Source organism: Herpailurus yagouaroundi, unplaced genomic scaffold (assembly GCF_014898765.1).
Source record: "Herpailurus yagouaroundi ecotype Mexico unplaced genomic scaffold, PumYag 162, whole genome shotgun sequence".
Lineage (NCBI taxonomy): Eukaryota > Metazoa > Chordata > Mammalia > Carnivora > Felidae > Herpailurus > Herpailurus yagouaroundi.
Genome location: NW_024412403.1, coordinates 258,393 through 272,995, shown reverse-complemented (window position 1 = coordinate 272,995; position 14,603 = coordinate 258,393). Strand labels below are relative to the sequence as shown.

The following is a 14,603-nucleotide window of genomic DNA, read 5'->3' as shown; positions in this document are numbered from 1 at the left end:
TGAGGCCAACAACTGGAGACTTGCGTTTAGGTTTGTTTCATTGTGTTTTTAATTAGGGCGTTTCTTTTTTTATATAGTTTTGATTTATAACTACAAAAATATTTATGTGGGTCCAAATCTACAAATAAAGGAACATTTAAAGGAATCTAGGACTGATGTTATAGGCCAGGCTTAGGTGTCTCTTTCACACTCAGTGAAAACAAATAAGAATATGAAGCTTAATTTTGTCACTTCATAAGCAATCTTGTAGAAAGTGTCTTTACTGCTCTTGTTTTTACATAGATGTTCACACTGAAGCGGTGCAAGCAGCTTTGGCCAAATACAAGGAGAGGAAGATGCCTATGCCTTCAAAAAGACGTTCGGTTCTTGTCCACTCGTCGGTGGAGACGTACACACCTCCAGGTATTGATAGACTGTGTTGGGAATGGCTTCTGTAGATGTGATACAGCCCTGGTGTCATCACCTTCCTTTCCCCTTGAGTTGGAGTATCCTCCTGACCTGTATGCAGTAAAGATTTGGAAAAACTGGAGATTAAAAACGTTTGCATATGTGCAACATTCCTTACTGAAAATCTGTGGTCTACACAGTATGGCTTGTACCCAAATCGGTACTTGTTTTCTATAGGACTTTTGGGTGTATTTTAATTCTTTTACTAAGATGCTATTTGTGCCTTTAAGTAAAGAGGGGAACCTAAAATAAACACTTACTAGAATACTAAAGTTCCCTGATTTAAGAATTGTAAAATTATTTTCATCTTATTAATGATTATTTACTATATCATTACCAGGCCTTAAATGGGAGAGTATAGGACAATTCGGAGGATTTAAAACATTTCTTCTATTATTGTTTTGTTGTCATTACCATTAGAAATGAAAACTTTCACCTGGAGTTTCTCTTCAGCAGCAGTATTGCTAAACTGCACCAGGTGTGGGCAGTTGTGTGGCGCCTTCTGCCACCTCTGTTGTTATTTAAGTCGTGAAACTGGCAACACGAGTTTTTGGTTTGATGACATGGTGAAAACCAAACACACCAGAGATATAGGATAATTTAGTGGTTTTGGTAACACTTCCTTTCTACAGAAAAGAAAAAGTTCATATTGTTGAAAAAAAATTGTAGAAATAGCTGTCACATGTTTCTACCAAATATAATTATACATAATAGCCAATTTTAAAAAACTTTTTAATAGTTGCATAACCATAATAAAATGCACAGCTGAGGTGACTTGATAGAACCTTTATGAGCAGTTAGTTTTATTGAGTGAAGCAGGTGTGTTGGGGAAGGAATTCTTTCCAGAGCTCATTGTTGCTGCCCCTAAGAGGGTGCAGATGGACGGAGTGAGGCCCCATCACCACTGCACTGACCTGGGCCATGTGTGAAGGTTGTGTGGGGTGTTCACTCAGATGGGCACTCGACACTTGGGGTCTTCTTTGGTATTTGGGACCCCACCAAGGAATGAGCTGAAGCCACTCCCAGCGTGCGGTGCCCCGGACAGTCCTCTTGGGGAAGCTGGGGTCGAGAAACCAGTTTCCCAGGTAGGGCTCCTTGGATCTTACAGTCGGGCAAACGAGGGCTGAGATGACCCCTTGGCCAGGCAGGGCAGAGCGGAGCTTGCCACGTGCTGGCCTGGGAGACTCAGGTGCCAGTGTGGGGACTCCACCCCCCTCCCCGACTCATCCCTACATTATGCCTGTCGTCATTATTTTAACCACAGACACGTCATCTGCCTCAGAAGATGAGGGCTCTTTACGGCGACCCGGGCGACTTACCTCCACTCCGCTCCAGAGCCATTCCAACGTCGAGCCCTGGCTCGACCGGGTCATTCAGGGCTCGTCCACCTCATCCTCTGCATCCTCCACCTCATCTCACCCGGGAGGGAGACCCGCCGCTGCTCCCAGTGCCACCGCCGCCACGCTCACAGGCCCCGTGGCCCACGCCCACATAGGTCAGTAACGAGCTGCCGCGGCCCCTCCAGGACAGGGGTGCCCCTGCGCCCATCAAGACCCACCTTCTCTTTTTCATCTGGAAATGTCTTTTTGGTAACAAAAGTCGTTCTTGATGCTTCTGTGGTTTGGTGATCCCAGACCCTGTGGTGCGTTGGCTTCCCCACAGGTCCCAGAGGTGGTGGTGTTCCTTGACGTCGTGTCTCCACCTTTTGGCAGGTGTAGGGTGGATGGTCCTTATACTTGTTCCTGATAGCCACCCTTAGCCCCCTGCCACTACATTGTCTCTGCCTTTGCTCTTTGCCTTGTGTGCACAGCTGTGGAGCTGTCAGTTGCCTCTGGGGCAGGGGCCTGGGGCTGCGATCATGGTCTGGCCTTTCTTCCTCCACATACCAAGTTAGCCCCTCAACCTGAAAAGAGAGGTCAGGCAAAGCTAAATCATACAGATGTGTAGATCTTTTCTAAGTCATCCAAGTCTTTCAATTACATAAATCTTAGAAAGGAACAATTGCAGACCTTTCCTCATTTGAAACCCTGTTTTCTAGACAACAACATTAGCATGGTTGGTCGGATGTGAGCTGGCATGCGCAGCTCGTACCTTAACAACAGCATATTCCTCACGTGGTGCCGTCAGTATTGTCGCAGTTAACTTCTCAACCCTTCTCAGCCCCCCTCTTTTGTAGATATGGAAGGAAGACAGAAAGATTGTAACTTGCCTGGGCTCACACAGCTGGCCTAGCGGTGAAGCCAGGGCTGATAAAGTTTTCTTGATTCCTATTCATTTTCTTTGCTGTTAGCTGTTCTGCTAAAACTGGAATGGTGCAGCAGCCATGCACCCATGATAGGCTGCTGTTGTCGGTGGGGTCCTGTAGGCTGAACAACCACCCCCCTCCCCTTCCAGCAGGTGTGGGCTCAGAGCCTGAGCTGCCTTGGTGTGAAGTCTTGGTCATTGGGCTGGGCTGGGAGTAAATTGGATGGCATCTCAGCATCATCTGTGGACACATCACCGACGCTCTTCACTTTTTATTTGTTGCATCAGTGCAGGAAACCTGCACATTTCTGTTGAGCTTGTGTCTTATAACCGTGACGTAGCCTTCCATGAGAACCCACGACACCTCATCCTGCTTCCGGCACACAGGGAGGCGGCTGCTGAGGTCACTGGGTGGCGGCAGCTGGGGCTCCAGAAAAGGCCCCTTTGGGAAACAGCCGGCCCCGGCTGTTCCTGCAGCTCTCCTAGACACCCTGTGGAGGCCTAGTGCTCACTGCTCACCCTTCCTCAGGCAGGTTTTCAGGGGATAGCTTATAAAACAGCTTTCGCACGGATACGTTTTTTTCTCTATCACAGTGCTTTGACTTATTGGAAATACACAGATATCTCCAATGTGAGAAAAACAGTAGTTTTTGAATGTTCTTTCATCTTATTTCTGCTACCTGATCTCTGTTCTCCGTGAGATGGTGTAGGAAGGTAAAACTGTATTAGCCGTTGCCGAGCTGTTGGAAACCCTGCTTCCTGGTGGGTTGGAGATAAAAGCATATCTAGCATGAGAAACTGGCCACAGTTCACAGTGTGTAACTGGGCAGCCCTTGACTTCCCCGCGGTTGTGTGGGGTCTTTTAACAAAGCACTTAGCTGTAAGGAGTGTGTGTTCTGTGAAAGGCCCAGGTGTGAAGGTTTCTGCGGAGATGTGTTACGGCTGTGGATGGAGGACCCCTGGCTTCGGCAGGTGTGGCTGCGACCCTCTTTTCTCCCATCCCATTCACATGGCCTCTCATGTACATTATGTGATCAATTCTTATAAATTTAAAAAATCTTAACTGCGGATTAGAGCCTTCATATGCTAAATGTTCACTGGATATAGTTGACTTGAGTCCCTAGATCTGAAAATACTTACCTTCGCTCTCTTTATTACAAAAATCATCCTTTTAGTTTTTAGCACTGGAGAATTCTTCAGTTGGGCTAAGGAAAGTGATACAAAAAGAAGAAGAATGTATTAGGTAAAAAAAATTTGAGGGACAATATATTAGGTTAAGGTAATTTGTAAAAATATATCATCTTCAATTTTAGAGTAAGGAAGTCAAATCCATAAAACATTGGGGCACAGCTATAAATACCTATATTTAGAAGTAGTATTTCCAGTTGTAGTAGTTCATTTAAAAAAAATTTTGTTAATGTTTATTTTTGAGAGAGAGAGAGAGAGAGAGAGAGAGAGAGACAGAGCACGAGCAAGGGAGGGGCAGAGAGAGAGGGAGACACAGAATCTGAAGCAGGCTCCAGGCTCTGAGCTGTCCGCACAGAGCCTGACGCGGGGCTCGAACTCACACAGGCCGTGAGATCGTGAACTGAGCCGAAGTCCAACGCTCAGCCGACTGAGTCACCCAGGCGCCACTATAGTAGTTGATTTTTATTTTGAATGTTTGTTTATTTTTATGTAGCGATTTTACAACTGCTTTGTAGTTGAGATTACCATTAATGCCTTTCTTCATGAATATTGTTAGAATCATTTATTCTTTTTGCTAGACATGGAAGGGTAGGGAAATTTCTTTCTACATGGAAAGAACTTTGTGATAGGCAAACTTTAAAATGCTAATTTCATCAACATCATGCTTTTTCAAGGGTTGTGACAACTCTGTCATTAAATTAGATTTTTCCAAATGGTGTTTTCTGCTGTGTAAATAGTGAGTTTGGGTTTTGTTTCCATATAATTTCATCTTTCTATATATTTAAAAAAAGATTTTAGTCTGCATTCTGCCTGGGAAATGAAGTGATAGGTAAGCGGTAGGAATTGAGACGTCAGAAGCACCAGAGTGGGGCCTGCGGTCGCAGGAGCACGCGTTACAAGCCCAAATGGACCGCGTGTCTGTCCCGATGGCCCTAGCGCGGGTGCCACACTCACGCTCACGCCTCAGCAGCCCGTAGTCAGCCAGTGTTCCGACAGATACATGTGCCATATGATAAAGACTTAACCCCAAAATGTGCGTTCAGACAATAGAAGGAGTGATTTTAAACATTTCTGCAGTTTAATGTCATTTGTCTTTAACCATGATGTTAACACCTTCTGCTCTGAGAACTTGACTGAAGTCTCCTAATAGTGAGATGTGTTGATCTGGCAGGGGATAATTTTTATCTTTGTAGGCTTATTCTTTGGAGCCTGTAAAGGTCTTGTGTCTTTGTGGCATCCAACATACTTTTTGGGGGAGTTGGGGATAGTTTTTGGAACCTGGCTATTTTTTTCATAATACAACAAAAATGATCCAATGACAATTGATTTGAAATGTGTTTCTGCTTCACTGAAATTTCTAACTAACTCAGTCCTGTGAAAGGCAGTCTCACCTGCCCTGTCAGAGCACTGTCGTCGGGGGTTCTGGCCGTGATCCCTTTGAGAACCCAGCAGCCCACGTGACACAGCCTTCCGTGGGCCACGTCTGGGAGCTCAGAGGTCACAGGGTCCCGTTTTGTCTTAGTCAACCAGAAAAAAACAAAATTAATCAGAATACCACATTCCTTGCCTTGAGCTCAGCTAGTGAAGCTTTAGTTCACTGCGGTTTAAAGAGCAACTCAATACACTTTCGAATCAATAGCCACTTTTATTTGGGGTTTGTTTTTCCAAAGCAGATCTGCACTCTGCCCCTCCTGATGTCACCACGGGTCTTGTGGAGCTTCCGCACTGTGAGCGTCCGCAGCTGGCTTCTGTGAGAGGCGTCCCTCGGGGCTACAGCGGCAGCGTCCTGGAAACTGCGGGTGGTGAGCACGCCTCTCTTTCTCCTGTGGACAGCAGAGCACAGTCTTTCTCTTCAGGGAGTGAGCCTCGCTTTAGTGAATTTGCTTAAGCAAGCTTGAGCCAGCCACTAGTTACAGTCCTTCAGCACGTGTGAACTGAGGCCAGTGTGTGTGGTGGCTGTGATTACAGGGAGCATCATGGGGAGAAATAGTCGTGAGTCCCTGGAATTGGGCAGAGAGGGAAGAAGAGTAGGGAGGAGAAAACCTCCACATTTAAACTGGATCCACAAGGAGTTTGGGTCTATAAAACAGGAGGAAAACGAGAGACCGTGGGCAGCCTCTTTGTTGGACTCCGTGTGGCCTTAGTGTGAGAGCACCCTGCCCCTGACACACCAGTGCCTGTGCCCCCTGTGTGCACAGTCTGAGAAATGGGCACAGCAGCAGTCAGGGTTTCAGACGTGCAGGCCGGAAAGGCCTTGATCTTCACAGTGTCCTCATTTATACCATTTCGTTTTGAAATAGTTTCCAGTGTCTTTTATCCAAATCATGTGAAGGTTTTTTTTTTCCCCAATGTATCAGATTTGAATTGCAGGAAACTTCAGACGATCTTAGATCTAAGGCTTTAATGTGTGTTTGGATATTCCTAAGTGGCAGATCAAATTTTGTCAAGGTCTTTTACCTCCTTATCCAGATGCAACAGGAAAATACTGAGTCAACATGAAGCCGGCTATTGGTTACGTAGATTTTTTTTATTTGATTATATTTTTTAAAAGTTCAAGAGCTTAGTTGAGTTATAACTGACATGTGATCAGCTGCACATATTTGAAGCATGCAATTTTATAAGTTTTACTGTTAAACAATTTTTTTTAAGTTTATTTATTTCGAGTGGGGGGAGAGAGAGACAGAGGGAGAGAGACAGAGGGAGAGAGAGAACGAGGTGGGGAAGGGGCAGAGAGAGAGAGGGAGAGAGAGAATCCCAAGTAGACTCCAGGCTGTCAGTGCAGAGCCCAACATGGGGCTCAGACTCACAAATCGTGATCATGACCTGTACTGGGATCAAGAGTTGGACGCTTAATCGACTGAGCCGCCCAGGCATCCCTAATTTTATGTTTTAAGATGTATGTATACCTGTGAAACCATTCTTGTGATCAAGAGAGTGAACACATACACCCAGCATTCCTAAAAGTTTCCTTGTGTCCCTTTGTAATACCTCCCTTCTACCCATTTTGGCTTCCCCCATGCTTTAGGCAACACTGATTTATTTTCTGACACTATAAATTAATTTGCATTTTCTGGAATTTTACAGAAATAGAATCATGCAGTTTTTACTCTTTGTTATGTGGCTTCTGCTACTCTACATAAGTATTTTGAGATTCATTCATGTTCTTGGATGTTTCAGTAGTTCGTTCCTTTTACTGATAAGTAGTGTTTCATTTCACGGATGTACCACACTTTATCTGTCCACCTATTGATGGATATTTGGGTTGCCTCCAGTTTCTGGCTATTACAAATAAAGCTGCTATGAATATTCTTATACAAGTTTTTGTGTAGAAGTATGCTTTCATTTGTTTTGGGTCAATACTTAGGAATAGAATGACTGGATCATATGCTTAACTTTCTAAGAAATTGCCAAACGGATTTCCAAAGTGGGTGTACCATTTCACATTCCCATCACGGGTGATGAGACGTCTGGCTCCGCTACATCTTTGCCTGCCCCTGGGATTCTTGGCTTGTTAATCTTAACCACCCTTCCAGGTGTGTGGAGGTGTCTGCTTGTAGTGTTCATTAGCATCTCCCTAAACACTGAGGAAGTGGGGCATCTCTTCATGTGTTTGTTTGCCATCTGTGTGTCTTTTTAGAAGCGTCTGTTCAGATCTTTTGCTTATTTTTTTTAATGTGATGTTTCTTAGTAAGTTTCGAGAATTCTTTATATGTTCTGGATTCAAGTTCTTTTTTTTTTTTTTTTTTTTTTTTCAAAATTTATTTATTTTTGGGACAGAGAGAGACAGAGCATGAACGGGGGAGGGGCAGAGAGAGAGGGAGACACAGAATCGGAAACAGGCTCCAGACTCTGAGCCATCAGCCCAGAGCCTGATGTGGGGCTCGAACTCACGGACCGCGAGATCGTGACCTGGCTGAAGTCGGACGCTTAACCGACTGCGCCACCCAGGCGCCCCTGGATTCAAATTCTTTATCAGGTATATACTTTGGATTTTCTCGCAGCCTATGGCTTTTTTTTTTTTTTCATTCTCTTAACAGTGACTCTCAAAGAGAAGTTACTAATTTTTATGAAGTCCAGTTTACCTGTGTTTTCTTTTATAGATCCTACTTTTATGTCATATCTAAGATATATTTTCCTAACCCAAAGTCATAAAGGTTTTCTATGTTTTCTCCTAGAATTTTATAGCTTTAGGTTTTACATATAGATCTATGATCCATTTTGAGTTACTTTTAGTCTAAGTACAAGGTATGAGTCAGAGTTCCCGCGTTTGCATGTGGGTGTCCAGTGTTCTGGCCTTGTTTGTTCTAAAGCCCAGTCTTTCCCCACTGAGCTCCTTTGCGTCTTTAATGAGAATCGGTAGACCATATCTGAGAGAGATCTGTTCCTGGCTGTCTTTCCTGCCCTGTGGCTGTGTTTGTCCATCCTTACGCCAGTACCACACCATCATGGTTACTGTGCTTTTATAACAAAGCTTGATATCATGCAGTTTGTCTTCAAACTCTGCTTTTCATTTTAAAATTTGCTTTGGCTATTTCAGCTCCTTTGCATTTGAACATATATTTTTAAATCTGTTTGTTTGTTTCTACCAAAATTCCTGAAGGATTTTGACTGATATTTTACTGACCGTAGATCAATTCAGAGAGAATTCGAATCTTAATAGTATATATTTCAGTTGATAAACACAGTATATCTCTCCATTTATTTGGCTCTTAAAAACTTTTCCAGCATTGTTTTGTAGCCTTCATTATACAGGTATTGTACCTATTTTGTTAAGATTATTCCCAAATAGTATTTTGGACACTATTATAAATAGTATTTTAAATTTTTTTCAGTTGTTTATTACTAGTCTATAGAAATGCATTTGGTTTTTGTATGTTGTCCTTTTATTAGTTCCAGTAATTTTTTTGGTAGATTCCTTATGATTCTATATGTTTGACCATTTTGTCTATGAATAGATTTTTACTTTTCTTTGCAAACTTTTTGTCTTTAGGAACATTTATTTTTCTGGCTATATTGCAATGTGTATAAGATTTCCAGTTGTGTCAATAAGAGATGTTGAAAGTGGATGTGACTTGCCTTGTTTCCAACTGTGGGGGGAAGGCATCCACTTTTTCATGTTTGAATTATGATGTTAGCTGTGGGTGCTCTTCATTAGGAAGCTCCCCTTTTTTCCTGATTTCGTGAAAAAAAATTTTTTTTTAATTTTTTTTTTCAACGTTTATTTATTTTTGGGACAGAGAGAGACAGAGCATGAACGGGGGAGGGGCAGAGAGAGAGGGAGACACAGAATCGGAAACAGGCTCCAGGCTCCGAGCCATCAGCCCAGAGCCTGACGCGGGGCTCGAACTCATGGACTGCGAGATCGTGACCTGGCTGAAGTCGGACGCTCAACCGACTGCACCACCCAGGCGCCCCTGTGAAAATTTTTATCATGGCTTTAGTTAAATGATTTTATTTTCATCTATTAAACTCATGTGTGGTTTTTCTTTTGTAGTTTGTAGTAAATTTCATTAATGTAGTAAATTTCATTGATTTTTGAATGTTAAACCAAAGTTATATTCTCAGGAATAACCCTACTTGGTTATCATGCATATTTTTTCTATATTCAGGATTTCATTTGCTAACATTTAAAAAAAAAATTTTTTTTTTTTTTTGAGTGAAAGAGCATGTGTGTGAGTGGGGGAGGGACAGAGAAAGAGAGAGAATCCAAGCAGGCTCCATGCTGCCAGCGCAGAGCCCAATGCGAGGCTCAGTCTCATAAACTGTGAGATCATGACCTGAGCCAAAATCAAGAGTCATACGTTTAACCGACCAAGCCACCCAGACACCCTGATTTGCTAATATTTGTTTTTAAGGATTTTGTGTCTGTGTTCAAGATACATAGTAGCCTGTAGTTTTGGTTTTATTTTTTCTTGTAATATCTTTGTCTGCTCTTGGTATCAGGATAATGCTCATCTCAAAATGGATTGAGAAATGTTCCTTCCTCTTCTGCTTTCTAATCAGAGAACGTGAATTTTTCTATTCTTGAGTCAGTTTTGTGTCTTTGAAAGAATTTGTTCATTTCATCTGTACTTTCTAATTTAGGCATAATTCTTTCATGATATTCCTTTATTATCCTCTGATGTACATGAATTGGTGGTGCTATCCCCTCTTTTATTTCTGGTAGTAGTAATTAGTGTCTTTTCTCTCTCTTTCTCTTTTTTAAGTAGGCCCCATGCCCATTGTAGAGTTTGAACTCATGACCTTGAGATTGAAAGTAGCATGCTCTACCAACTGAGCCAGACAGACTCCCTAGTGTTTTCTGTCTTTTTATCTTGATCATTGTAGCTACAAAGTTCATTGAATTTTATTTATCTTTCAAAGAACTGGTTCGGGTTTAATTATTTTTTTCTATTGTGTTTATTTCTAATCTTGTATTTTTTTCCTTCCTTTTTTCTACTTATTTTCAGTTTACTTTGCTTTCCCTTTTTTCATTCCTTGAGGTAGAAACTTAGATCATTGAATTTAGACCTTTCTTGTTTCCTAATGAAAGTATTTAAAGCTTTAAATATCCTTCTAAGAGCTGTTTTAGTATCCCACATATTTTGATATGTTCTTTTCCTTTTAAAAATTCAATTCTAGATATTTTTTATTTTCTCTCATGCTTTCCATTTTGGCCCATGATTTATTTAGAAGTATGTTGTTTAATTTCAACAGATTTGCAAATATTGCAGGTATATTTCTCTTATATATACTATATAATTCAACTCCTTCTAAATATATTGAAAATTTTAAAAACTTTTTTAATGTTTTATTTATTTTTGAGAGAGAGAGAGAGAGAGAGAGAGAGAGAGAGAATGAGCAGGGGAGGGGCAGAGAGAGAAGGAGACAAAATCTGAAACAGGCTCCAGGCTCTGAGCTGTCAGAGCCTGACGCGGGACTCGAACTCATGAACCACAAGATCGTGACCTGAGCTGAAGTCGGATGCTTAACTGACTGAGCTATTCAGGCGCCCCTTGAAACTTTTTAATGGCCTAGCACATGGTCTGTTTCTGTGAGTGTTCTACTTGAAAATAATGTTGTTGGGTGGCTTTTCTGTGAATGAATATTACATCCAGTTGGTTGATACTTTAGTTTGAGTCTTCTCTAGCCTTACTGATTTTCTGCATACTTTTTCTATATTTTGCTGAGAGGGGTATTGAATTTCCAACTATAATTGTGGATTTGTCTGTTCTTTTAGATCTGTCACTTTGTGTTTTGTGTATTTTGAAGTTCTGTTATTATGTGCATACATATTTAAAATTGTTATGTCTTGATGAATTGGCTGCTTTATCATTACAAAATGATCCTTAGTGACATTTATTATTCTGAAATTTTCTTTGTTATTATTATGGTTGCCTTCAGCTATTTTATGAGTATTAGTTACACGACAAATCTTTTTATCTTTTTACCCTACCTAGGTCTTTTAAATTAAAATGTATTTCTTATAATTAATATTTTATTCATTCTTATACTTTCTTTTAGCAGGTAGCCATTTACTTCATTGGAGTCTTTGGACCATTTATAGTCAGTTTTAATGAGCTATTTGGTTGGGTTTAAATCTATGATCCTGCTCTATTTTCTGTTTCACACATCTGTTAATTTCACTCCCTTTCCTGATTTCTTTTGGTTTATATTCTATTTTATATTCTATTTTCTCTCTCTCCCTCTCTTTCTTTCTCTCTCTCTCTCTGTCTCTCCTTTTTTTCCCCCAGTGGTTACTCTGTGACTTACAATATACATCTTTACCTCATCACTGTATGCCTTCACATAATATTATACCGCCTCAATGTGGCAAAGATTGTATTTTTAGTAAATGTTATTGGGGCCATTGGAAAGCTAGTTGGGAAAAGTTAAACTTAGATTCTTTCCCCACACCACTGAAAAGGCAAAACTCAAAAAGAATCAGATATCTAAACATAAGAAATGAAGAATAAAAGGAAAAAAATTGCTGAATTTTCTTTAACCTGGTTATAAGTAAAGGCTTTCTAAATTTAATTTTATTTTTGAATGTTAAACCAAAGTTACAGTCTCAGGATAAACCCTACTTGGTTATCATGCATAATTTTTTCTGTATTACGGATTTGATTTGCCCTTTTTTTTTTTTGAGTGAGAGAGCACATGTATGAGCAGGCGAGGGACAGAGAGGGAGAATCCCAAGCAGGCTTCAGGTTCTGAGCTGTCAGCACAGAGCCCGACACAGGGCTCAAACCCACAAACCATGAGATTATGACCTGAGCCAAAATCAAGAGTTGGGCACAACCAACTGAGCCACCCAGACGGCCTGAAACTAAAAAAAATTCTTAACAAAAATATCCCCATAAAGAGAAAAAAAGAAAATATCCCCATAGAGAGTCACAAGAAGAATTGACAAACTAGGAGTAACTATTTACAGTGTGTGTGATAGGTAAAGGTCTGATGTTTCTAATATCGAACAGACTCTTAAAAATAGGAGGAAAAGACCCCAAATTCTATGAATTGCCAGTCTGCAAACTATGGCATATACTGGCATTCTCCTTTTGCACATAAAGTTTTATTGGGACATGGCCATGCCCACCCATTCCCATGTCATCTGTGCTGCTTTTGCCCCAGAATTGCAGAGTAGGGTAATGGCAACCAAGACTGTGCCCACTGCCCAGAGTGTTTCCTATCTAGCTCTTTAAGAAAAGTTTGCCAACTCCTAGTATAGGAAAATGGGCAAAAAATATGCACAGCCAATTCATAAGATCTAAAAATAGCTCTTGAACATCATGTTCAGCCTTTTTTATAATTACAGAAATACACTGTTGGTGGGAATGCAAAATAGTTAAACCTCTTTGGAATAGAAATTGGTAAAATATATATATTTGGATCCAGCAGGGCCAATGTAGGAATTTACTCTGAACACACATTTCCAAAACTAAGGAAATCCATGTGCACAAAGTAATTCTTTGTAGCAGTACTTATAATTGCACAGTATTGGAAACTATGTAGCTCTCCAAGCCTCACAAATTGGTTGAATAAACCTAGGATGTTCACATCGTGGGGTACTATGCAGCTGTCAGAAATAATGAGAAAGCTTTTTATGACTTGGAATGAGGCGTTTTTCCAGGAGATGTTAAGTGGAAAAGCCAAAAGTAAAAGAGTGGTTCTAGTATGCCACCTTTTGTGTGAGCAACAAGGGAACACAGCAAAGCCTGTATGTGTGTAGAAGGGGCGCAGGAAGGACAGACCAGAAAGCAATGAAGCTGGTCGCCCCCAGAGGTGGGATGGGTGGGTGAGTGAAAGTTCAGTGACATTGTTTTGAGTTTGTCTTAATATAGTTTTGACTTTTAGTAGTTTGTTAGTGTAATAAAAAATTCAAACCATAAACTTGAAGTATAGGAAGAGGGGAAAACCCCTTAAACTGAAAGCAAGTAGAAATAAACCCAGTCATATTCCTGTGAAGTATCATAGCCACATTTAAGGGGGTGACAGAGAGAGAGGCAGAATAGGTAAGCTGTGACACAGTACGGACCATACGCCCACCGTCTTGGACAAAGTTAGGTGTGAACAGCAAAGAAATCTTGTTTTTTGTTTTAATTTTTTAAGTTTATTTATTTAGTTTTGAGGGGGGTGGGTAGAGAGAGAGACAGGAGGGCAGAGAAAGAAAGGGAAAGAGAGAATCCCAAGCAGGCTCCATATTGTCAGCACAGAGCCTGATGTGGGGCTCAAACCCACGAACCGTGAGATCACAACCTGAGCCAAAATCAAGAGTCGGACACAACAGACTGAGCCCCCAGGTGCCTCAAAATCTTGAACTCTTGCTTGTTTGTTTTTGTAGCAGTATAGGTTATGCAACTTAGAAATTATTTTATATACATGATAATATTGAGCAAAAGTGTTGATATTATTGGGAGCCAGGAGTCCTACTGTGGAAGAAAGAAAGTCCAAATATGAGTGGGAAAGGCAAGAAGAACCTGTGGGGTGGATTGGGATTGGAAGTATTGGTGTGGATTCATTGTTCCTGAGATTTAAATTTGTGTCTATTTATGCTTTCTGTGTGCACATGCACATTGCCATCGAGTGTCCATGAATACACGCGTGTGTCCATGAATACACACTATGAATGCATAGTGTACTTTTTTAGCTCTGTGTTCCAAACGTGGCACAGACGCTGTGGTGGCAATGAGCACACCTAGCGGCCAGATCTTGATCTTCAACATCTTTCCCACACAGGAGAATGAGGGCTTCGGAGAGAAAGAGCTAATTCAGGGCTGGAGCGTGGTAGCATAAGATGACTCTGAGGCATCTTATGACAGGGTGTAAGGCAGTGCTTTAAAAAATGATGGGGGCAAGGGTGGCTCAGTCGGTTGGGCGTCCGGCTTCGGCTCAGGTCATGTTCTCACGGTTCATGGTTAGAGCCCCACGTCAGGCTGTGTGCTGACAGCTCAGAGCCTGGAGCTTACTTCCAATTCTGTGTCTCCCTCTCTCTGGCCCTCCCCCGCTCACACTCTGTCTGTCTGTCTGTCTCTCTCTCAAAAATAAATAAACATTTAAAAAAACTAAAAAATGATGGGGGCATGTCACAGGTCAACTCACATAGGATCCCACTGGCCAAGTCCGGGACAATTTGTACATCAAAATAGTTAAGAACCATATGCTTTAGAGCAGTTGAGCAGTGCATGAGTCACTCCTGACGATAGATAGATAGATAGATAGATAGATAGATAGATAGATAGATAGAT

General features: G+C 41.4%; 1 protein-coding gene across 9 annotated transcripts in view; it reads left to right on the top strand.

Moving 5' to 3' along the window:
* Positions 1 to 14,603, top strand: part of DIP2A (disco interacting protein 2 homolog A) — a 109,411-nt gene that overhangs the window by 34,294 nt on the left and 60,514 nt on the right. For 4 of the 9 annotated variants that reach the window (XM_040483655.1, XM_040483657.1, XM_040483662.1 and 1 more), the window contains exons 4-6: positions 283 to 402; positions 1,712 to 1,942; positions 5,550 to 5,681. In XM_040483655.1, the coding sequence (XP_040339589.1) occupies positions 283 to 402; positions 1,712 to 1,942; positions 5,550 to 5,681 (483 nt within the window). The remainder of the gene's footprint in view (positions 1 to 282; positions 403 to 1,711; positions 1,943 to 5,549; positions 5,682 to 14,603) is intronic. The other 5 variants (XM_040483656.1, XM_040483658.1, XM_040483659.1 and 2 more) reach the window with 3 other exon arrangements.